Here is a 21,276-nt window from a genome sequence, read left to right on the forward strand (position 1 = left end):
TGTTGTCCAGAGCAACTGTGGCTACCCCATACCTGAAAGTGTTCAAGGCAAGGCTGGATGGGGCTTGGAGCAATCTAATGTAATGAAAAGTGTGCATGCCCATGGCAGGCGGATTGGAATGAGATGAGCCTTCAGGTCCCTTCCAACCCAAACCATTCTGTGATTGTGTGATAACCCTCACTTGTCTGTGTTTACATATAGGCAGTGTTTAGTTGCTCTAAAGAGACCTGTCGATGTGAGTAAGGATTGCCATGAATTATTGTCAGTGTCATAGGCTGGTTCATTGGGTCCATCATTTTCTCTGCTGTGTCTGCGTACCTGCCGTATATTTTAGACCATATTGAGCTGCAGTTTGGGGCAGCCTGGCTTCTGCCTGGCTGCCTCTGGGAGGCACTAAATTGCTCATTCCTAACCTGCTGCCAGCCAGACCATAGTGTGGTAGACATTTGATTGGATTTGTTTGAAATGTGGTTGAGATTCTTGTTTATTTAAAGGTCTCTCTTTTTAAGTGTTGCTGTAACCCTGCTGATTTCTGTGTTTTGTTCCAGAACTACCCATGAGTTCTTGTTTGGTGCCCTTGCTGAACTTGTAGATAATGCCAGGTACGTACCTGAGACTATGTAATTCCCAAAGGTAACTTCGGTTGAGATTTAATTCACCTGTCTATTAGTTGATCTTGAGGAATTTTCACTTCTAATAGACTTTATAAAAAATACAAAATATGACTTCTGTTAAAAAGCCAGTGATACTCCCTGTCACCAGATCTGGTTGTGTGCCAGCAATGTCTTGTGCTGGAGTTTAAGTTCAAGTAGGCAAAAAGTAGGAAAATATGTCTTTTAATTTTCTATCAGTGCTGGCTGTGGGGCCTCTGCAGACTTTGATGTGTGCAGCCAGCTATTTTGGAAATGATTACATGTGCCTGGATTTTGGTTTAATTTCTCTTTGACGTTTGAATAACAGTTGTGTTTTTATTGCTTTGTAGAGATGCAGATGCCACGAGAATAGACATTTATACTGGTAAGTCACTCCTACTGCTTCCTTGCATGTCAGCAATTAAGTCAGTAGTTAACTTGGATTTAGGCTGCAAATGCGTGCTGTCCTTGATAGAATAAGAGTGAGGGTGTTTATGCCCCAATCCTGGGGTCAGTTTTGGGCCCCTCACGACAAGAAAGGCATTGAGGGGCTGAAGCATGTCCAGGGAGCATGACCCTGGGGAAGGGTCTGGAGCACAAGTCTGGTGAGGAGGAGCTGAGGGAGCTGGAGAAGCTCAACTGGGAGAAAAGGAGGTTCAGGGGGGACCTTCTGGCTGTCTACAACTCCCTGACAGGAGGGTGGAACTAGGTGGGTGTTGTGCTCTTTTTCTAGGTAACAAGTGATAGGAACAAGAGGAAATAGCCCCGAGTTGTGCCAGGGGATGTTTAGATTGGATACTAGGGAAAATTTCTTCACTGACGGGATGGTCAGACACTGGAACAGGCTGCCCAGGGTAGTGGTGGAGTCACCATCTGCCCATGTTGGTTGGACTTGATGATCTCCAGGATCTTTTCCAATGTAAATGATTCTAGTTTTCTACCATTTCTCCTGTGCCCCAGTGCCTGTTGTCTTTCAAAACAGAGTACTTTTACAAATACCTCAGGGAAGCACTTTAGGTCAGCCTTCACCTGAGGTCGGGTGAAGTGAGTTGCAGTTTTTACTGAGTGCTTAAGAAATCAGCTATCACAGTACGCTCTTGTAGCACACAGTTACATACAGTATAAAGTGCAGAGTTCTTAGTCATTCTGTAACAAAAATCTGGTGCTCTTTCTTACAGCTTAGCCATATTGGTGTTGTAAAAGTCCTATTTGTTGTGTTACTTTTGTTGTTAACACCAATCCCATTTTATGGAACTTTTGCTTGTGAGAGCAGTGAATGACCTTTCTCTTGCAGAGCAACGAGAGGACCTACGAGGTGGATTCATGCTGTGTTTTTTGGATGATGGAACAGGAATGGATTCAAGTAAGTGACAGGAAATTACACTTGAATTTGCAAGCTGAGGTTTCATGTTATGTCTTAGGCTGAATTAACATCTTAGTTCTGTTGAAAAGAGCGTGTTTCATGCCTGTATGTGTGTTCCTGCCTCTGCACTGGTTCTTTTGTACCATGTTATATATAAAACTATTCACCTCTTCAGTTGCAGAAAACTAATCTGGTCAAAAGAAAATTGTTTTGCTGCATTATAGAGTTGGGTCAGCCTGGCCTGTAGTTTTCCAGCACACTGAAATTGGCCTTAGGGCTGAAGGGAGAATAGTGTAGCCAGATGGGGAACAAGCACAAACTTTGATGGGCATAAGCCTTTTCCCCATCCATGGCTGCCAGGTGGTCAGTGTATCTCAGCTCTAGTCAGGTGTGTCACGGCGGAAATTGAAGACTCAACTTTGAAAGCACTTTGCTGTTGTTTCATCATTAGCATTGTGACGGAGATCAATACTGGACAATATAAAATCTTAAAATATGAGAAGAATATAATATGTACTTCTGTCTTGTTATAAGGATTTATATAAATCTGTATTATATCTAACAGGAGAAACCTAAAAGCTCTCCTGCTTTGCTTCAGCATCAATAAGCTTACTGTCAACCCACACCACCTTCTTTCAGTCTTGGGGACTGGTAAATCGTCCTGTGAGGAGTTCTCCACGGGACAGAAAAGTTGGGTGAAATTGGGAGGTTTTGAAGAAGGCAAGGGAGGTGGGTGAATAAGCAGCAACTAACATTTTTGTTCCGATCCCTCAGTACTTTAAGTTCCTCTTGTGATATTGTTATAGTTTAACCACAACTGGCAACTCAGCCCCAAACAGCTCACTCCTCCTCCTGTGGGGTGATGGAGAGAGTCAGAAAAAAGCTGTGCACACAAGCAAAGCAAACCAAGAAATTAATTCCCCACTTCCCATGGGCAGACAGGTGTTTGCCATCCCCAGGAGAGCAGGGCTCCATCGTGCGCAACGGTGCCTTGGGAAGGAGAGTGCCATAACACCAAACATGCTCCCTTCCTCTTCCCCAGCTTTATCTGCTGAGCATTACACCCTGTTTCATGAGACCTGGAGCAACCTGGTCTAGTGGAAGGTGTCCCTGCCTATGACAGGGTGGTTGAAACGAGATGGTCTTTAAAGGTCACTTCTAATCCAAACCATTCTAGGATTCTGTGATATGGTCTGGAATATCCCTTGGGTCAGGTGGGGTCAGCTATCCCTGCTTTGTCCCCCTCCCAACAACTTGTGCACCCCAGCCTACTTGCTCGTGGGGCGGTGTGAGGAACAGGAGAGGCTTTGATGTTGTGTAAGCTCTGCTCAGCACTAATGAAAACATTGCTGTATTAGCAACACTCTTTTAAACGCAAATCCAAAACCATAGCCCCATGCAGGCTAGTATGGAGAGACTGAACTCTTCTCTCAGCACAGATACAAGACGTTTCATTCCATTTGTTAGTGCACACAAGATGCGTACACATTTGTTGGTGCATACACAGATTTGTGACCTCCATGAAAGAATTTGTTTGAACTCTAGGTACCTTCTGTATATTCTTAGAAATACAATTAGGAATGCTAGACAGGTCTTCTGAGAGTACTTTTCCACCACCCGTGGAACTGAAGGAAGCAATAAAGCCCCATCTATAAAAAAGACTCCGAGACTGAACTATGACCTTCTTGCAAGCCCTTGTATCAGGGAGAGGAAATACAACCTTTTCTGCCTGTCTTGAAAACTACCTGTTTGTCTCTGGAAGGTGGCAGATGTCTGTTCTAGTGCCACCAAGTTTCATGACAGCTTTTACGCTGTTGTTGCTTTCGTATTGCTGGTTTTGTGACAAAGTGGGATTTAAGTAATGGTTATATTGCTTCTTTTGACTGATCTTTCAGCTAAATGTTGAAGGATTTTATCTTGACTGTTAATCTGAGATACTCAGTAAAGGAGATTGGCAGCTACTATGGATTGTAGTGGTATTTCATAGCACTATGCATCAGATACAGCAAATACCATGTAATTCATGTCCTTTGACTGTCTTGATGCTTGCATCAAATTTGGGTTATTCTGTGTCTGAAAAAAAAATACTATATTTGGTTTTTTTAGATACTATTTTTTTTTAATTTTACCTAGGCTGTAAAGTTACCTTTACCCCTTTCCAGGACATCACTTTTCAGAATGTAAAATCAGTATGCAGTGTCATTTAGAGCTTTCAAGAAAGCCTTTCTTAATTTTCTGTAGTCTCAGATATATTGTTTGATGCACAGTCTAACTCTGATCACATCTTCACGGCTTCAGCACTGGGCATTCACCTTAAGGCTTGATGAGCATTTGAAAGTCACTGGACTAAGGGCAGCTGGGTGGAAGCTCCATGTGCTGCACAGACAGCATGGACAGCCTGTCAGAATGAACAGAAGCAGCTGAGGAGAGTCTTTAATCCAAGCTCCCTTCATGGGATTCTCTTTGGTTCCATCCCTGGCTGTAGGGATCTGAACTTTAGTTTCTCATAATGCAGACCTGCCAGTTTTAATGGCATCCTGAAGATCTCCTTGATCCATCTCAGATGACTTTAGGAGATGTCAGCAGAAGACCTTTTATTGGGCTTTTCTCCTTTCATACAGACCCTTGCTTCAACAGAAATCATAGAGCTTGGGAGTGTTTTATTTTTGTGCATGATACCTTTAATTAAGAATTAATTTTATCCTAGATAAAGCTGACATGCTAAAAAGAATAACTCTGTGACTTGCCATTGTGTGTTGGAACCCATGGGATCTTCCCAAGTACGCTGAAAGGACAACTTGGAAGGCTTGATGAGGCACGATCTGGGGAGGATGAGTGCCTCTGGGCACTTCTACACAGAGGGAAAAGCTGAAGGCTCTGAACATTCCATTAACACGTTCTCTGTATTACTCTATTGCTGTTCTCATTGGTCTTGTTCTGTGTTGGACATTTCTAGATTTCTTTGGCAAGCTCTGAAAACAGAGCGAGGCAGTTGGCCAGATTTGAGTGCTCTGTCTGATGCCTCCTGATTAGCAAGCCAAATGACAGCTTCTCATTTCTAAAAACGAGGAGTGTTTGTCAAGTGATTCAAGTTGCATTGAGTACTTGCTGCATTGGCTCTCTTAATGATCACTCTGGGTTGTGTGGTCTGAAGATCAAGATACATTTGTACTCAAGCGGCAGACATCTCATACTGTAGAGTCATGAGTTATCAAAAGGTCTGAAGATTCAGCGATACCACAGGACAGCTCTTTTCAAAAGAACTGTCATGTCCCAAAGGGAGATATCAGAATTATAGAATATCCCAGGTTGGAAGGAACCCACAGGAATCATCAAGGCCAGCTCCTGGCCCTGCACAGGACAACCCCAAAATCCCACCATGTGTCTGGGAGTGTTATCCAAATGCTCTTTGAGCGCTCTTAGGCTTGGTGCTGTGACCACTGCCCTGGGAAGCCTGTTCATTGCCCAGTCACCATCTAGGGGAATAACTTTTTCCTAATATCCAGTGTAAAAGCCCCCCGCCCCTGACAGAGAGGGTAATAGTACTAGCCCTAAAGTTTGGCTTTTTCATAAGGGACTAGATAGGAGTCCATTAGAAATCTGAACAACAGTTCTCATGCAGCCCGTCTGAGGTCAGCATTTCCCAGATTTTCAGTGGAATCACTACTGAGGATACTTGGGCTTGAGAATTTTACCTGCTGCCTGGCTCTGAAGGTGCTTCATGAATTCAGTGAATCAAAATACAGGTTGAATGATTCAGTGAGTCAACTTGTAGGTTGAAAAAGTGTAACAACTGATTTAGGAAGTGATCTGTAATGTTCTTAAGCGATTGAAGAAAAAGAAGTCTATAACTTGCATTTTAGAATCATGGAACAGCTCAGGTTGAAAAGGACCTCAAAGATCATCTGCTCCCTTTCATGGGAAAGGGAGGAGATGATTTAGCACCCTGTCCCTCCAGTGAAGGAGATTTCACCACATCACTGGGGAGTTGTTCCAGGGGTTGATTGATTGATGTCTAAAAAATTCCTTACTTACATAAAGAAGAAACCTCTCGCAGTGCAACTTGTACTGTTGCCCTTTGTTTTTTCCATGTGGCTCCTAGGGAAGAGAGAACCTCCATCCTCTTTGTAGATACCCTTCAAGTACTGGAATACTATGATGAGATTCCCCCTGGGCCCTCTCTTCTCCAGGAAGGAGATCTAGCTTTCCTCGTAAGGCAGGCTCTCCAGCCCTCTGATCACCTTCTCCTTCACACTTTGTCCAGTCTATCTGCATCCTTCCTGAACTAAGGAGACAGAACTGGACAGAGTACTGCCAGAGGGGCCTGACAAGCAAGGAGTTGAGTGGGATGATCACATCTCCATCTTTGTGGCAGTGTCCCTGTGGATACTGTCCCTGTTTGCCTGTTTTGCTGTCATGGGACACTGGTCGATCATGCTCAGCTTGTTGTCCAGCAGGACCTCTTAGTCTCTTCCAGCATGGCAGCTCCCCACACCCTGCAGATCCCAGTCTGTGCTGGGCTCTTGGGTTATTTCATCTCAGGTGCAGGACCTTACGCTTCCCTTGAACTTCAGACAAGTCTTGCTTGCCCGCTATTCCAGCCTATCTAGGTCTCTAAGAAAGCTTTCCCTATGTGCCCAGTTCACCCTCATCAGCAAAGCTGATATGGGTGCCTTTGATCCCATCATCCAAATCCTGTATGGAGATGTTGAGCAGCATGGACCACAGCTTCAATCCCCAGGGGTCTCCACTTGTGACAGGCTGCCAGCCAGAATGAAAACCACTGATGATCACCTCTGAGCACAATCTGTGAGCGAGTTCCCTTCTTGTCTTGCATATGACCTGTCTGGTCTAGTCTCCCCAGTTTGTCCAGGAGTAGGCTGTGGAAATCTGTGTTGACCATTTGGCTGAAGTCCAGCCAAACAATACACACTGCTCTCCACATAAACAGAAAGGGCTGCCTTGCAGAAGGCAACCAGATCAGTCACCATCAGTGACTTGCCTGGGTAAATCTTTGCAGACTTATCCCAGTCACCTGTCTCAGCTGGCTTGTAATACTTTTTTAAGAGGACCCGTTCCATTGTTTTTTGAGAGATATATCACTTCTTGCTCTTTTAAACTGTATTTTTGAAGTTTGGAAGCTCAGAACAGTTTTTGTTTTCCTGGAAGCAGTTAAATAAGTACTAGTGTCTTGGTTACTTTACTAGATCTTTATTTTAAAAATACTATTTATCCAAGGCTCACAATGGTGAGGAACACTGTTTAAATGTAAATGGGATTTCAGCACTTATTTTAGAGTGTGTACACACTTGTGTGTGTGGGCAGAGACTCTTGGAGACCATTTTCAGGGGAGCGGTCTACACATTTCTCAGGGGAAAATGTCTGTTTAACCTTGTTTAAGGTTAAACCGTAATCTTTAACACTGACATTTCCTCTCAAGTTAACAGATTTTTGAAATAAATTGCAGAAACATGTATCAAAGTGATTTGTTAATCACTGGTGGTTTCCAGCCATCACCCAATGGGGCTGGTGTCTTGTGGTTACAGAGAACCTTGGAGCTTCTCCCTTTTTTCCCCTGTTCCAAGGAAAGCTCAACTTTGCTTTAGGCTGATTTCCCCTACGTCGTGAATTAGATTCTTTGGCTCTGAGATATCTTTTGAGGATGCTGTTGAGTCCTCTGCAAGTACTCTACCTAATATGAATATAGCAGATGAATTTGTGGAGAAGGTAGGAAGGATAATTTTCTCTGCTCAGATCAGGACCTTCTTTGGTATATTCTCAGCTGGAGAACTTTGAGATATGAGAGGACTTTCCTCAAAGGGTGAACCAGGTCTGACTTCAGGAATACTCCAGAACTAGACAACTCCATCTACCGATTTCTTCATCTCTGAGGTCTGATGTTCCTTATTAAGAATCGTTTTATATGTGCTGTCATGGTTTGAGAGCTCCAAAATCTAATTCCCTAGTCCAAGCCCCCCTCCCACATCTCAACCCAGTGTGAGATGGGTTTTCCAGACACCACACGAGACTCAAAATGGGGGGAAAGGGTTATATATTACAATGACTGTACAAAATCAATACTACAATACATTATATACAATCTTAACTATCTCTACCATGACATAACAGTATTTACAATGGATCAAATCTCTTCTCCCTTCCAAATAAAAGTCCAGGAGGGAAGAAGGAAAAGATCCTTTCCACTCTCAGAGCAGCATTCTCTTCAGAGTAGCAGTCTGTCTCTCTCTCTTCCATGCAACAGCTTTAGCTGGATCTCTGCCAGTACACACGAGGGGGGTATCCAAGCCCTCTCGGCCACTCATCTTCAAGCGAGGGTCTTCTCATCCGTGGGCTGCGTTCACCTGGACAACGGTCGCCTCACCACGGTCATATCAACGAAGCTCAGGGGTCTTTGTGACGGTCCGTATTTTCAGGGGATTCAAGCCCCCTTTGCAGAGCTCTGTGCTCTGTCTCAAGCAGCGGGGGGCCAAGGTCACCCCCTCCACATTCCTTCTCTGAGCTTTTCAGCTCCTTCCTGCAGTGCTGTAGCACTCCGAGACTAAAAGTTCATCCTCCTCTCTCTAGGAGGTCTCAGAGGGGTTTGGGGTCTTTTGGTTCAGTTCTTATCCCAAAACTCTGTCTGTAGAGCTTAGTTCTGCTCTCTCTGCTGCTGGCTCTCTTTCTCTTCAGACAACTCTGTGTCTCTCATCCTTGGCTGCAATGCCTGTTTGCTGCTCGTTCTTATCTCTTCTGGCTCTCTGCCACTTTCTCCATCTGCTGCTGTCTCTGCTGCTGCTCCGTCTGCCCACTCACGGTGGAGGAAACTTCTTTAGCTTTCTAGCTACAGGTACTTAGCCCAGCCTTAGGCTGTTCCAAGTCCCTGTAGCCCCCCCCCCCCCCCCAGGGGGCTCCTGCCCTTTCTCCTTGTGGCTTTACAACATGGCCACTTCAACAACAACAACTACAACAACAACAACATCACCTTCTCTTCCGGTCTGCTTGTGATATGTTTATATTTTGCAGAAGCGCTCATTGGCTCAAACCCCAAGGGTCTCCACCCCCTGGGGGTTTACCATTTTAGAACTTCAGTTCTAAAACAGTTTTCCCCCAGCACGACTCTACTTCCACCCCCTGCTTCTGGGAAAAATCATATATCACAACAATTCCAATACTCTACAACTAACATATAACCTAAAATGAAATACAACTCCTTCTACTATACATTAGCACAACATTACTATGAACTTAACTCCATATCAAGCACTTACATTCTAACTAAAGCTCTACCTTATCAGCCCTGGTACAGTTTGTTATGTCTGAAAACTTCTCTTTGTTATGTCAACAAGTCTCATGTTTTCTACCCACAGCCAATCAGATTATCCGAGTCACGGCACCAAAAATTGTGGCAGTTTGAGCCACATTAGAAATCCCAAATCCAATTTTCCAGGCTCCCCCCACCCCTTCCCAACAATTTATCCTAACACCGGAGAGAAACTTTCAGGCTAGAGGCTTCTGTAGGGGAAGGGGGAAGTATATACATTTATTTACACAAATAAATACTATACAAACTAAAGGCAACTATATATATATTACATTTCTATCAGTCAGTCCTTTCAAGCCCCTTCTTTAACTTTAGTCCAGGAGCAGCTTTTCAAGGCTGTGGGAGTGTTCTGGGCTCCTGAACGCTCCCCCTCCCCAAGTTCCAGTTGTTTGTTGCAGTCTCTCCTCCTCATGAAGTCCAAGAAGATAGCTTTGAGTCCTTGCTCTTCTGCTGCTGTGTGATTTCTCTCTCTCATACCTCGGTTCGTAGGCTGCTGCAGTGTAGTTTAACTTATCAAGCGTCCACGTCCTGGAATGTTGATTTCTCCTCGGGTTTTCGGCTGTCCTGCGTTTTAGATCATGGCAGAGACATCCTCCGGGCCCCCTGGAGAGCTCTCTGGGGGTCCGTCTCCAATTCTTGCCTGGGATTTTCTCCCTAGCAATCGAGCCTCCTCAGGCCTGTCCACTTGGCTCTGCTCCAATGCTGAGCCTCGCATCCACTCTCACTAAACAGCGAGAGGGAGAAAACATCCCTCCTCTGCAACTTGGCTGCAAAGGTGGGGGGGAAAGAAGAAGAGGGCCTGGCTGCAGGGCCTACCTCTCTCTCTCCCACTTACCAGTTGTTTGTGAGTCGCATCCCTCACAAACATGCACTCATTCCAGTGCTGTCTCTAATTCTGGCCTAGGCAGAGTTAGGAGGGCCACAGGGCTCCCCTCTTCCCCCGGAGGGGGAGAGAGAGGGAGCCCAGCCACCCCCTGGCCTTCTCCACCTACCCGCAGCAGACACCACTAGCAAAACAACCAAGATAGAACTGCCAACAGCTTCCGGTGCTGTGATATATGATTTTGAGCAGAAGCGAACAACATGGACAGTGATTGGCTCTCCAGGGAACACTGTCCTGGCACCCAATCACCTCTGAGCCCCCCCCAACCTCTCAGAGGGGCCAGTTTCAACCTCTGACAATGTGCCCTTGATTTTTTGGGCTCTGAAGATCTACTCTGCCATATTGAGTGAATTTCTTCAACTTGTTTTTCTCTCGTCTGTTTAGCATAGATCCCCCCCCTCCTCCTTTTTCTTGCCAGGAAGTTTGCCTTTTTTTAATCTAGTAGCTCTGAAACACAACAGAACAGAACCACTGTGACTAAAATAGCCTTAAGTGAAACTCCCTCCAGAGCCTTAACTCAAAAGAGCTGGAAAAAAATTCATTTGTATCTTGATTCTTTAGAGGATGTAAAGATTAAATCTCTCCCAGAGACAGTCAGTCTGGAGCAGAGAGGTGCTCCCTCACAGTCCCCTCTGCTCAGCACTGCCTTCGTCTCTCTGCCCTGAAAGAAGAGTCATTATAGAGTGGTTTCAGACACCCAGCATTGAGTGATGAACCATATGGTCACCTTTTCTAAAAGAGGAAATGCTTTGGATAATTACTCTTTAACTTTTTTAGCTTCCTGAAGGTTTCTTAAAAATAGTTATTGAAAAATGTTTATACAACAAAAAGGTTCCAGTAGTCCTTCTCTTCTTAGAATATTCCCTATCCCCTTTCCTGACCAGGCTTTAAAAATAACACAGTCATAGTAGTTAGAGTAATAATAGTAATAATAATAATAATAATAAAAATAATGTCATCATGGACATCTTTACCCAGATCTCACATACAAGATATTCCAATGTTTTCTTTGGCTAGAAAATACTACAGTAGGCTGAAGAGAAGGCAGAGGTACCCTCATCGAGTCCAAAGTTGGTTTTGGAATAGCTGTGGAGCTCCACTATGAACACCCACAGTTGAGACAGTGAGGGGTTTGCACAGTTGCTCTCCTGTATTTGTGGCTTTAAATCTGAATATGATTTCAACTGAAAATGGCATTCTGACACCAGCTCAGTGATGCCATGTCTGACCAATGCTGTTAATACTGAATATCTTACTGTAAAACTGGCTGTCATGGCTGGTGAGCCTGAGTGTGTCTCCTGGGTGCTGAAATCTAGCCAGTCCATGGGCTCAGCCTCCCTCAGCGTAGTGGGGTGAGTGATGTCCCGTGCTCCCTCACAGCTTGTGTATGCATTTGAGAGCTGTGATTGTTGTTAGCCTTCCTGTTAAGGCACTTTGTGTTCCTTGTCTCTGGAATTGCACTTCATTTCTCCCAGTAAACCCTCTGGTGGAATGATTGCTGTCTCTTGGGGGAAGGGAAAGGAATCATTCTGTCCTAGGGATGATGTTAAAATTTTGGCTTTATCCCTTGAAAGTAGAAAGGCTGGAACTAAAAATGACAAACCCTCTCAGCTGTAAAGCCATCATGTCCTTTCATTTTGTCCTGTGCTAATGAAATACTCCACTAATTGCTGTGGGACCTGCTCATGCTGCCTTTCCTCCCAGCTGTCCTGCTGCCAGGGGTCCAGCAATCTGCTTCCAAAGTTAGCTTGTGTCTTACTAGTGCTTTAATTAACCAAAGTGTTCAATTCAGCACTGTGAAGAAATAGTAGTGTTTATTCTGGATCCTGACCTTTTTTGTAGTCCTGACTTATGCTCTAGTACCAGTGCTCTCAAGTGTGTGGTGTCAGTGGGACATGGGATGCAGCAGAGCTGCCACTTCCCAAGGTTTTGGTTTATGAGTATTGGTAACTGTGGTGGACATAAACAGACCATTTTTATGGATTTTTTTTTTTTTTACAAAAAGAAATGTCTTCATGTAGTTCAGATGGGACACTGGACTAGGCTGAAACTTAAAAACTCTTTTTGTCAGCATCATGCCACCTGTAGAAAGTTTCTGATAATGTCAGTGCCCTCGAGCAGCACACACCTCACAGGGCTCTGTGGTTCAGCTTCAGGATGGAACTTCAACTTGGGCTTTTGTCCTCTTTCATGTCTTTCTGTGCTGTTTCCAGTTGGTGAAGTAGTTATCTTCCTTCTTTATCTAAAAGATGTGTGTGTGTGTGTGTCTGTACATTAAAATAAGCTCTTTTTGTTCCCTGTCTTTTGTTGCAGATGAAGCTGCCAGTGTTATCCAGTTTGGTAAATCAGCCAAGCGATCACCTGAGTCCACTCAAATTGGGCAGTATGGGAACGGCTTGAAATCGTAGGTATAACAAAAGCCAGCCTTCTGAGGTTGGGGAGGTCAGAAGCCAGGTGGTTGGTTAATGTATTTTTTGCTTGAAGGTGTATATCTTTTTTTCCAGAAAAATAAAGCAGATGAACTCTAGATAAGATGCCCTGGTTTGGTAAGGCAGGAGCTCTGTCAACATCTGCTGTGGTTCTCCCGTGGCCAAGAAGGCTGTCCACAGCTGATGACAGTATTTTGGCACTATGTTTGCGTGAGACAGAAGGTGCAGGTCAGAGCCAGGGAAAAATAATGAAAGAGCTGGAAACCAAACCGTAATTTGAAAAACCTGCCTGCAACAGCCAAGTAATACAATTAGAACAAAATAGTGTTGCAGCCTCTCAGTAGGAAAGTTGTCTGGTGCAAGGCAGATGGACTTTAACTGTTTCTTTTTGTTCTTAAACCAAACAAAAGCAGAAAAAGGGGGAATGATGGAAGGAATGAGAGGAGGAATGGGATTAAGTGCAGAGGAACAGAGGTGGGGAGGAAATCTTGCTGGAGGGGATTCGCTAGGAAAGAGGAAGATGCTTGCTGTGTCTTTGGAAAAGTTAGAGAGCTTTATGGCTTACTCTGTTCTGCTTTGTCCTGGCATGTGTGGCTTGATTATATGCATTTTACTGGGAAATTGGCGTGACTCTATAATCTGGGGGGAAAAAAAACAGGATTTAGGGGATCTTGAGGTAGTATTGATTCAGCTGCAGCATAGGACACATCCCGTATTCTGACCTGTGCACTTCCAGGACAGATCTGTGTCCCTTCTTAACCTTGAATAAGAGTTGTACTGTATTACAGCTGAGAAATGCTGCCTGAAGCCCCAGCATGTGAAGGGTGAGCTGCGGTATCGCTGTGGTATGGCCTTAAGCCAGTCTCAAGACAAATGCACTGATGTAAGACTGATACCTCTTTCAATGCAATGTTAATTGTTATCTGTTAAGGTTTTTTGGATGAGTTTGGTAACAGGGTAACAGAGAAGATGCAAAGACACTATTTTGGATAGGAGAGTGAGGAGGAAGATGGGACTGTCCCTTTTTGTGACAATGAACTGCTAAGCTGCCTTGGCTGAAGTGTCAGTGAGGCTTTAGTTAGATATTAGGAAATTAATTTTCTGTCTCCAGACTGCTGCTATTCATTCCAGATACAGAGAAATGAGAGGTGTGCTTGTTTTGTCACTGATATTTCTGCTCAGAGGTTTGAAGGTTACTGTCACATCTCCCCCTAGTTCTCTTTTTAAATTTTTTTTCCTTTTATTTAAACTGTCTACATAGTAGGAGTCTGGAACGCTGTGCTGTACTTCTGCATGTTTTAACTGTGACTGGTGTTAAATGTTCTGAAACACTGTGAAAATGTCTAGATTGAGATGTCTTCTGAAAGGAATGAGATATTGTACTGGTTTAAAAGTTAACCAGCAGGGGAAATGAACTCAACTCAAAGGAGAGATTATAAGTCAGAATAACAATTTATTAAAATAATACAGTAAGTACAATAATACCAACAAACAATTGGTCTCAACCCACAAAAACCCAAATGTATAACCCAGTACCCTGGGGCCTGAACAAAGTGGTGTTCCTTGGGCCCTGTTTGAGTCCAAAGTAAAGGGAGAGGGGAAGAACCTGCTGGTGGGAGAGCTGCTGCAGTCTGGCCAGAACTGGTGATCGCAGTCCAGTGGTGGTCTAAGTCTGGTTGAGAGCGATGAGATGCAGCCTTCCTCTGGATCCCACGAGTGGGTTGAAAAATGTTCCAAAACTCCAAGATTATATATCCTCCAGTTCAGGCAGGAATGCTTGGTACTCTCCTCAGGGCGGGGAGTTCACAAAGGGTGTGAGGACAGAAACATCCTTCTATCTCACAGGCCTCTTAACACCTAGTTTATAGCCTGAGGAGTCAGGCTCTATGGGCAGAGGGTGCGAATAGTCTATTGACAACAATAGTCTAGTTTCTGGGAAATGACATGGGAGGCTATAGAATACAGTTTTGGGTTACACCCACCATGCTCTATGGGCAGAGGGTGCGAATAGTCTATTGACAACAATAGTCTAGTTTCTGGGAAATGACATGGAAGGCTATAGAATACAGTTTTGGGTTACACCCACCATGATGAACTGATCTCAGCTGTCCTAACTAGGACAGATATTTAGAGAGAAATGGTAGTTGCTGTTTCTGCCCTTCTGCCTAACCTGGTTTTGGCATCTTATAATTGAACATAATGGGAAGAAAGCTCAGTAAAGTGGTCTGTGTTTTGAACAGTGTGGTACATCAGGTGTAACATGCAGCCCGATCTCTGTCTACAGGGGTTCTATGCGGATTGGGAAGGATTTTATCCTCTTCACAAAGAAAGACAACACCATGACTTGTCTCCTCTTGTCACGGACATTCCATGAGGAAGAAGGCATCGATGAGGTTTGCATGTGCTTGTTGCAATGAAGTAATTTAGTGAATGCTGCCTTGTCTGAACTTGCCCAGCTCTCACAGGAGAATGGTCTGTGTCAGGGCTGGTTGCCACTCTTGTAGGATCAAGCATATGGTTTTCTTTTAGTGATATGCTTGTAGGGCTTCTGCAAAGTCAACAAAGATTTCTTCCTTTTGGTTTTAATTCTCTTTGAGAAGTCCCTCTACAGCAAGTTTGAAGGGCTTGTTTCAGTCACTTAAAGGTGCTTTTGCTGAGTTCAGAAAATGCTCAGACTTCTTGCATTTTCCTTTTCCCACAAAATTTGAGTTTGAGATGTATTTAAATTTATTGCTCTAACTTGATTTTCTGTAGAGAATAAAAGGTGTTGTTGAAGTTGCTACCCACGGGTCATAAACTCCAGGCATGTCTCTTCTTTCAGATATTCTTCTTTTTAATAAAAAGTCAGTGTGGTTCAACCTGTGAAAAAAAAAAACTTGTATATCTTAATAGATAACTCGGGCAATGTTGCTCCAGGCAAGGCCGATAATGAAAAGTTTTAAATTTGCATTGAGATGGTATCTCAGGAAACATCTTCTGTCCTGAGGGAGGGAGTGAGTGTAGGGAACTGTGCAGAGAAGCTGGGGAGGGGCAGTGCATGCTGGCTGCCAGCCCATGACTGAAGTCCTTTGTGCAGCTGCAGTTTATAATTCTATCTGTGTTTTTGCTCTAAATAATAGAAACCACCAGTAACCTTGCTAGAACCCCATAAAAGTAATAAAGAGTGAGATCAGGTTAAATGAGTGAAGGATATTTGAGTTCATGAGAGAAATTAAGCCAGAGGATTACATTTTAAAAAAAGGCAAGTTTGAGTGTTTTTTTAGTGTTATGAAAGTTGCTACAAGGGGAGGGGAAAAAAGCTATTGAGTGTGTGAGTAGCTGGTACCATATGGGTGACTCAGAGGTGGTTCAGTCTGAGACTGGTGTTGTAGGAAAGCAACTCAGAGGCTGGCAAAGAGGGTCTTCAAGCATTTGACAGATGTGCAAACCACTGAAAAGCTGGAAAGGACTCATGGTGAATTAGGGGGCTGTCAGGAGGGGTAAATCACTGGGCTGTGACCCACAGGAGGGGCTGACTGGAGTGGGAGAGCTGGAGTCACTCTCAGTACAATGGGATTTGCAGGTCATTGTTCCCCTGCCCACCTGGAATGCACGGAGCCATGAACCTTTGACGGACAACATGGAGAAGTTTGCTATTGAGACGGAGCTCATTTACAAGTATTCCCCTTTCAAATCAGAACGAGAAGTGATGGAGCAGTTCAGTAAGATACGTGGTGAGAAAGGTACATGTGGATGGTGCAGGTCATGGGTGAGGTATTTGGGGTTTGGCCGGGATTTGCCTGATCGTCTTGTTACTTGCTCAGGCACCCTGGTGATCATCTTTAACCTCAAACTAATGGATAATGGAGAGCCAGAACTGGATGTGACTTCTGACCCACAAGACATTCAGATGGCAGAAACACCCCCTGAGGGAACGTAAGTGTGACCAGTATTGCAGGCCCTGATCAAACTGGGTGCGGGGTTTGGCTACATAGTGTGTGCATGGGGTTTTCTAAAGCATCTCTTTCTGTACTGAACTGGAGAATGTAGAAGATCTGTAGTTTATTCTGTAGTAGTTTGGGATTCATGTGTGTGTTAGCCCACGGGTGTTGTGGCTGTGTTTTGGGTGAACACCTGTGCTAGCTGGTCTCAGCTTAGCCAAAGCAGCAGACTCAATGCCCTTTAGACACCTTAGAACAAGGAGCCCTAAGCTATAGGTTTAATTTTCTACACTCATCAAAGATGTTTTCATCATCAGTCTGTGCTGCTTCTAAACTTCTGTTCAATTTTGTGATTAAATGGTAAAAGATGAGGCGCTGTTCAGGTCAGCCTCCATGGGTGGATGGTACAGGGGGGGCAGGTGGGGTGTATAATCACATCTGTCTGGGAGCAGGGGCCGTTCCTGGACTTTCCTGCATAGGAAGAAGAAGGATATACTCTGAGGGCAGCTGGAGAAGCAGAGGGCCCTGTTCAGAGAGAGCTGAGTGTTTGCTGGGTTGATTATGTGTAGCCTGAAAAGGAAAGACTGAGCTGAAATGAGCCAAATGTTTGATCCCAGAGCTCTGTGGGGACACTTAGCAAGCTTTACCTTTCTAATGAGATTACATGCTTCTTCCCTGAAGTGCTTGAATTTTCCATGGGAAGTTTCAGACCCTGTAAAGCAGCTCTGTCTCTATGTATTAAGAGTGACGTTATTGAGTGCACAGTGCAGCAAACTCCTTTGATCCCTCCAGGGATCTCATGTGCTTCTCAGCCTCTTTAATGTGAGCTCTCAAGGCATCACTGCTTCTTCCTCCTAATGTTGTGGTACCATGTCTGTGTGTGAGCAGTGCAGGTTCTGTGGCAGCACACTGTTGCTTCACCAAAGGGTAAGAAATCTCTGGCAGATGGGCACAGAGTGTTAAATGGTCCCTTTTATAGCTTTGACGTTTATTATGCAGATGTATTCAAACTCCCTCTTGAAACTGCAGTAGTGTATTATCAGTATTTGGTAGAAGTAGTTACAATGTACAGTTCAATAGAGAGTCTCTGGAGAAGACACAGATAGAAAAAAACTTTAAAGAAAAGCCTCACTTAATGTAGCTACCTGGTAGTTAAAATAGAAAAGCCTTTTCTTTCACCTGGCTGTCTTGCTGAGGGCACTGTTCTGAAGTAAATGGCTCTCTTGCAGCAAGCCGGAGCGCCGTTCCTTCCGTGCTTATGCTGCTGTGCTATACATCGATCCCAGGATGAGGATCTTCATCAACGGACACAAAGTGCAAACCAAACGACTCTCGTGCTGCCTCTACAAGCCAAGGTAAGTGTTGGACCCAAAATCTGCAGATGCGTGGGACCTTTTGGCATTAGGGAAAAGGTTTAACATTTTGCTCTCCAGCAAACATTCTGCATAATTCCGTGTTAAAGCCACAGAAACAGACCATAAGAAAATGGCATGTGGTGCTGATGTCATGGAAAAAGAGGTACATTTTGGAAAATCTAATGTTTTTAAAAATTGCATGAGTCAATGGTGCAATTTGGCTCCCTTTTAGAACAAACTAAGAAATGAAGATCCTTGTTCAAAATACTATATTCACACAAAACTGTTGGGTAACTGTGTTGTTTTTTTGAGCAGGACAAGGAAATACATATAGTCGGCGTTGGGATTATTACTGAAACGAAACTAGACTGAGCAGTTTGAAACAGTTGCTTTTATACGTAGCTAATCTAGGTTTGAATAGAGATTGAGAAATAGCTTTCTCTCTATTCTTTTACATTCCCTTAAACAAAAAATGTGACAGTGAGCTGAGGTGTGCTTCCAGTTGGCTGAACAGAGACTGGAAAAGTTTACCAGCGTGGGAGGGTAAAGGGAAACATGTATTTAAGTCTGCTTGAGGCAGTAGTGTTCTTCTGTCCCTGGGAGCACACAGTCTGCATTCTAGATACTTTAACATGATTTGGTTTAATAAAATCGTAGTAATTTTGCAGAGTATTAGCTGATTGTTTTAGTATAGCATTTTGGCTTGCAGTGGTATTTCAGTAGTATAGGCCCACACTCAGCCCACTAAGGCGCTCTTACCTACCCCAGGCCAGTGTCATGTGCCCAGTGGTGCCTGAAGAGTCTGGCTGGTTTCTAACTCAGGGCATGGTCTGTCTGTCAAGCTCATACTTCCTCAGCTCCTTATGTGAGAATGTGTGAGATGTTATTAGAAACCTGAGCAAAGTCAAGGAATGTTACACCCACTACTCCCTGTGCTGGCCAGGTCAGTTGTTTCCCTGCAGATGGCAGGAAACTTGCTACTGTAAATCCTGATTTGCCGGGTAAAGAATTTCTGGATTTCTGACTCTGTTTTACCTACATGGGCTCCTTTGGGGTCAGCTGATGCAGCATCAGTGCTCAGCTCTTTAGCATGGCTGTGTTTCTAGCCCAGTAGCCTGGACCAGGTAAGTGTTGTACTTTCCTGGTCCAGCAAAGGGATGGAACAGGCAGCAGAGGTGCTGCTGCGTTACACCCTGCGTAGCTGGTGTGGGACATCCTGAGGGGCTCTTTCCCTTAAGTGGGGGCTCCCTCCTGCAGTAGGACTGTCAGTCAGATTGCCTTCATCTCTGAAGGAAAAGCCTGTAGAGTGGCTTGTCTGCAGGTTCCAGTGTTGGTGTTAGAGAACAAAGAATGGAAATCCACCGTGGATTTAGGGTATGTAAATGAATGTCATGAGGCTGGTGATGGCTCACGGTGCCATCATCTGGGACACCCTACAGTTGCTCACAGTGCTCCCTGCTGTCCCTATAGTCCCCTCAGGAGCTGCCCTGCCTCTGAGCTGGGCATGGGGGGATAATTCAGCTTCACCTTGCTTCTCTCTTTTTTTTTTTTCCTCAGAAAAATCAGTTGGATATGGATGAGGTAATATGGTTATGCCAGCATGTTGAGAGCAGCCTGGCTTTCATTGTGCTCTCTCTCTTGCCCCCAGGTAGCTTTCATCAATCTTACATAAGTTAGAGATGATACTGCCAAAATCCTGTCTCTACAACTCCTGTCACAGTGACTTCACCCAACTGGGTGATTTCTGGAAGCATTAGCACCTGTCTGCTTTTTTGTCACTGAGGAAATCCTTATGAATAGCAGAAAATGAGTTTAGCAAAATGTATTTCAGGGAACTGTGCTTGTGGTGTGAATTTTCTAGATTTGGGAGCAAGGGATTCCTGTTGGGGAGACTATTTCTGACCTCAGTACCAACATCCGTATGTGCTCACCCACAGAAACAAACCTAAACAAAACTTTTCATCTGTACATGAGTGTGGTTTCTCATGAGTCCTGACAGTTTATCTGCCATTTGGAGGTAATCTTGTCTCTCATTGGGATCTAAATGTGATTCCAATAAATTGGTCAGTCAAGCCTTATGTCCCTATGTAAAAAGCATTTCTAGTGGCTTTTGCTTTGGCTAAATGCTGGAAAGGTTTATTTTCCATAGAGAGTTATTTGGAGTAGGATTTTCCTCTTGATACATCTAAAACCTTGTGTCTTAAGATGATCTGAGTTCCTGCAGGCTTTGCTTGTCCTTGGTGTCGTCTTCCCTAATTACGTGCCTCTGCTCAGAGGCACTCGTAAGCTTTGGCCTCACACACACCCGTCTCTCACTCTGCAGCAGTCTGTGGATTGGGATCTGCATTGGGCATTTAAAGATATAGGAAAGGTGAAACAAGCCACTGCAGCTCCAGCACAATTTACAGGGTTGTAAGTCAGATGTGGAGCACACAGAAATGTCCTGAAACTTACAGCTGTGATCAGATTGTTTTTCTGCTTTGAGCTAGAAAAGCTGCGTGAGATGGACCTGTCAGATGGCACCCGTGGACAGCTGTTTGCAGGAAAAAGGAAAGATTATTTAGCTGTAGTGGGAGGATTTTGAGAAGCTTTCCATATATATTCATTCTTCCTTTCCACTTCTGAAGAAGAAATTGTTTCTCTAAGTCTTGCGATTTCCTCAGAGTATGGGTATATTTTGCCCCCACTGGCTAGTGCAGAAAAAGACAGGGTATTGTGGTTGCAACTTCTACTAAAACATCTCTGACTTAAAGAGATTTTTGCCTAGGTTCAACCAAAATGTCCAGTTCCTGATATGTAAACCTCTTCCATTTATTGAGTCTGTTGGGAGGAGTATACAGTAGCTACTTGTAGGGACTTTTTTCTCTCATGCAGTGATGAAATCTTGGTTTGACCTTACTGCTGAGTTTGCTGATTAATAAATTTTGATCATCACAGGATGTACAAATATACTTCAAACCGTTTCAAGACCCGTGCAGAGCAAGAGGTGAAGAAAGCAGAGCACATGGCAAGGATAGGTGAGTCCTCAGGGTATGCATATGCCCTCATTCAGCTGTTGCGAAGGGAAGGTCTGAACACCTGCTGGATATGACTTGGATTGCTTGCCTCTGGGATCATTGGAATTGCTCAGGAACTGAGTTATTACAGTGACTGCAGACGACCCAGACTTGCTTCCATGCAGTGGAAGGAATGTACATTGTTCTCTGAGATCATTTCATCTGGGTAACAGCTGTACAGGATACCCCTTGGAGCCCCAGCTGTCTGCCCTCACTCCAGCCAAAGCCTGGTTGAACCCTGTCACCCCACAGTTCTGCTCTCACCTTTAGCATATCATGAGCTCTTGGTTTTGAGAGTCTCACAGCTGCAGTTTGTC

At 44.3% G+C, this 21,276-nt stretch overlaps 1 protein-coding gene across 4 annotated transcripts in view; it reads left to right on the forward strand.

The window, feature by feature from the left end:
- Positions 1-21,276, forward strand: part of MORC2 (MORC family CW-type zinc finger 2) — a 46,023-nt gene that overhangs the window by 5,943 nt on the left and 18,804 nt on the right. For 2 of the 4 annotated variants that reach the window (XM_051774132.1, XM_051774133.1), the window contains exons 2-10: positions 549-602; positions 983-1,017; positions 1,927-1,995; positions 12,513-12,603; positions 14,913-15,021; positions 16,191-16,350; positions 16,432-16,543; positions 17,778-17,903; positions 20,841-20,920. In XM_051774132.1, coding sequence (XP_051630092.1) covers positions 549-602; positions 983-1,017; positions 1,927-1,995; positions 12,513-12,603; positions 14,913-15,021; positions 16,191-16,350; positions 16,432-16,543; positions 17,778-17,903; positions 20,841-20,920 — 836 coding nt within the window. Of the gene's footprint in view, positions 1-548; positions 603-982; positions 1,018-1,926; positions 1,996-12,512; positions 12,608-14,912; positions 15,022-16,190; positions 16,351-16,431; positions 16,544-17,777; positions 17,904-20,840; positions 20,921-21,276 lie in introns of those variants that run through there. The other 2 variants (XM_051774134.1, XM_051774135.1) reach the window with 2 other exon arrangements.

The sequence above is a fragment of the Manacus candei genome, unplaced genomic scaffold, assembly GCF_025592945.1.
Source record: "Manacus candei isolate 608988 ecotype Guabito, Panama unplaced genomic scaffold, ASM2559294v1 h1tg000189l, whole genome shotgun sequence".
Taxonomy (NCBI): domain Eukaryota; kingdom Metazoa; phylum Chordata; class Aves; order Passeriformes; family Pipridae; genus Manacus; species Manacus candei.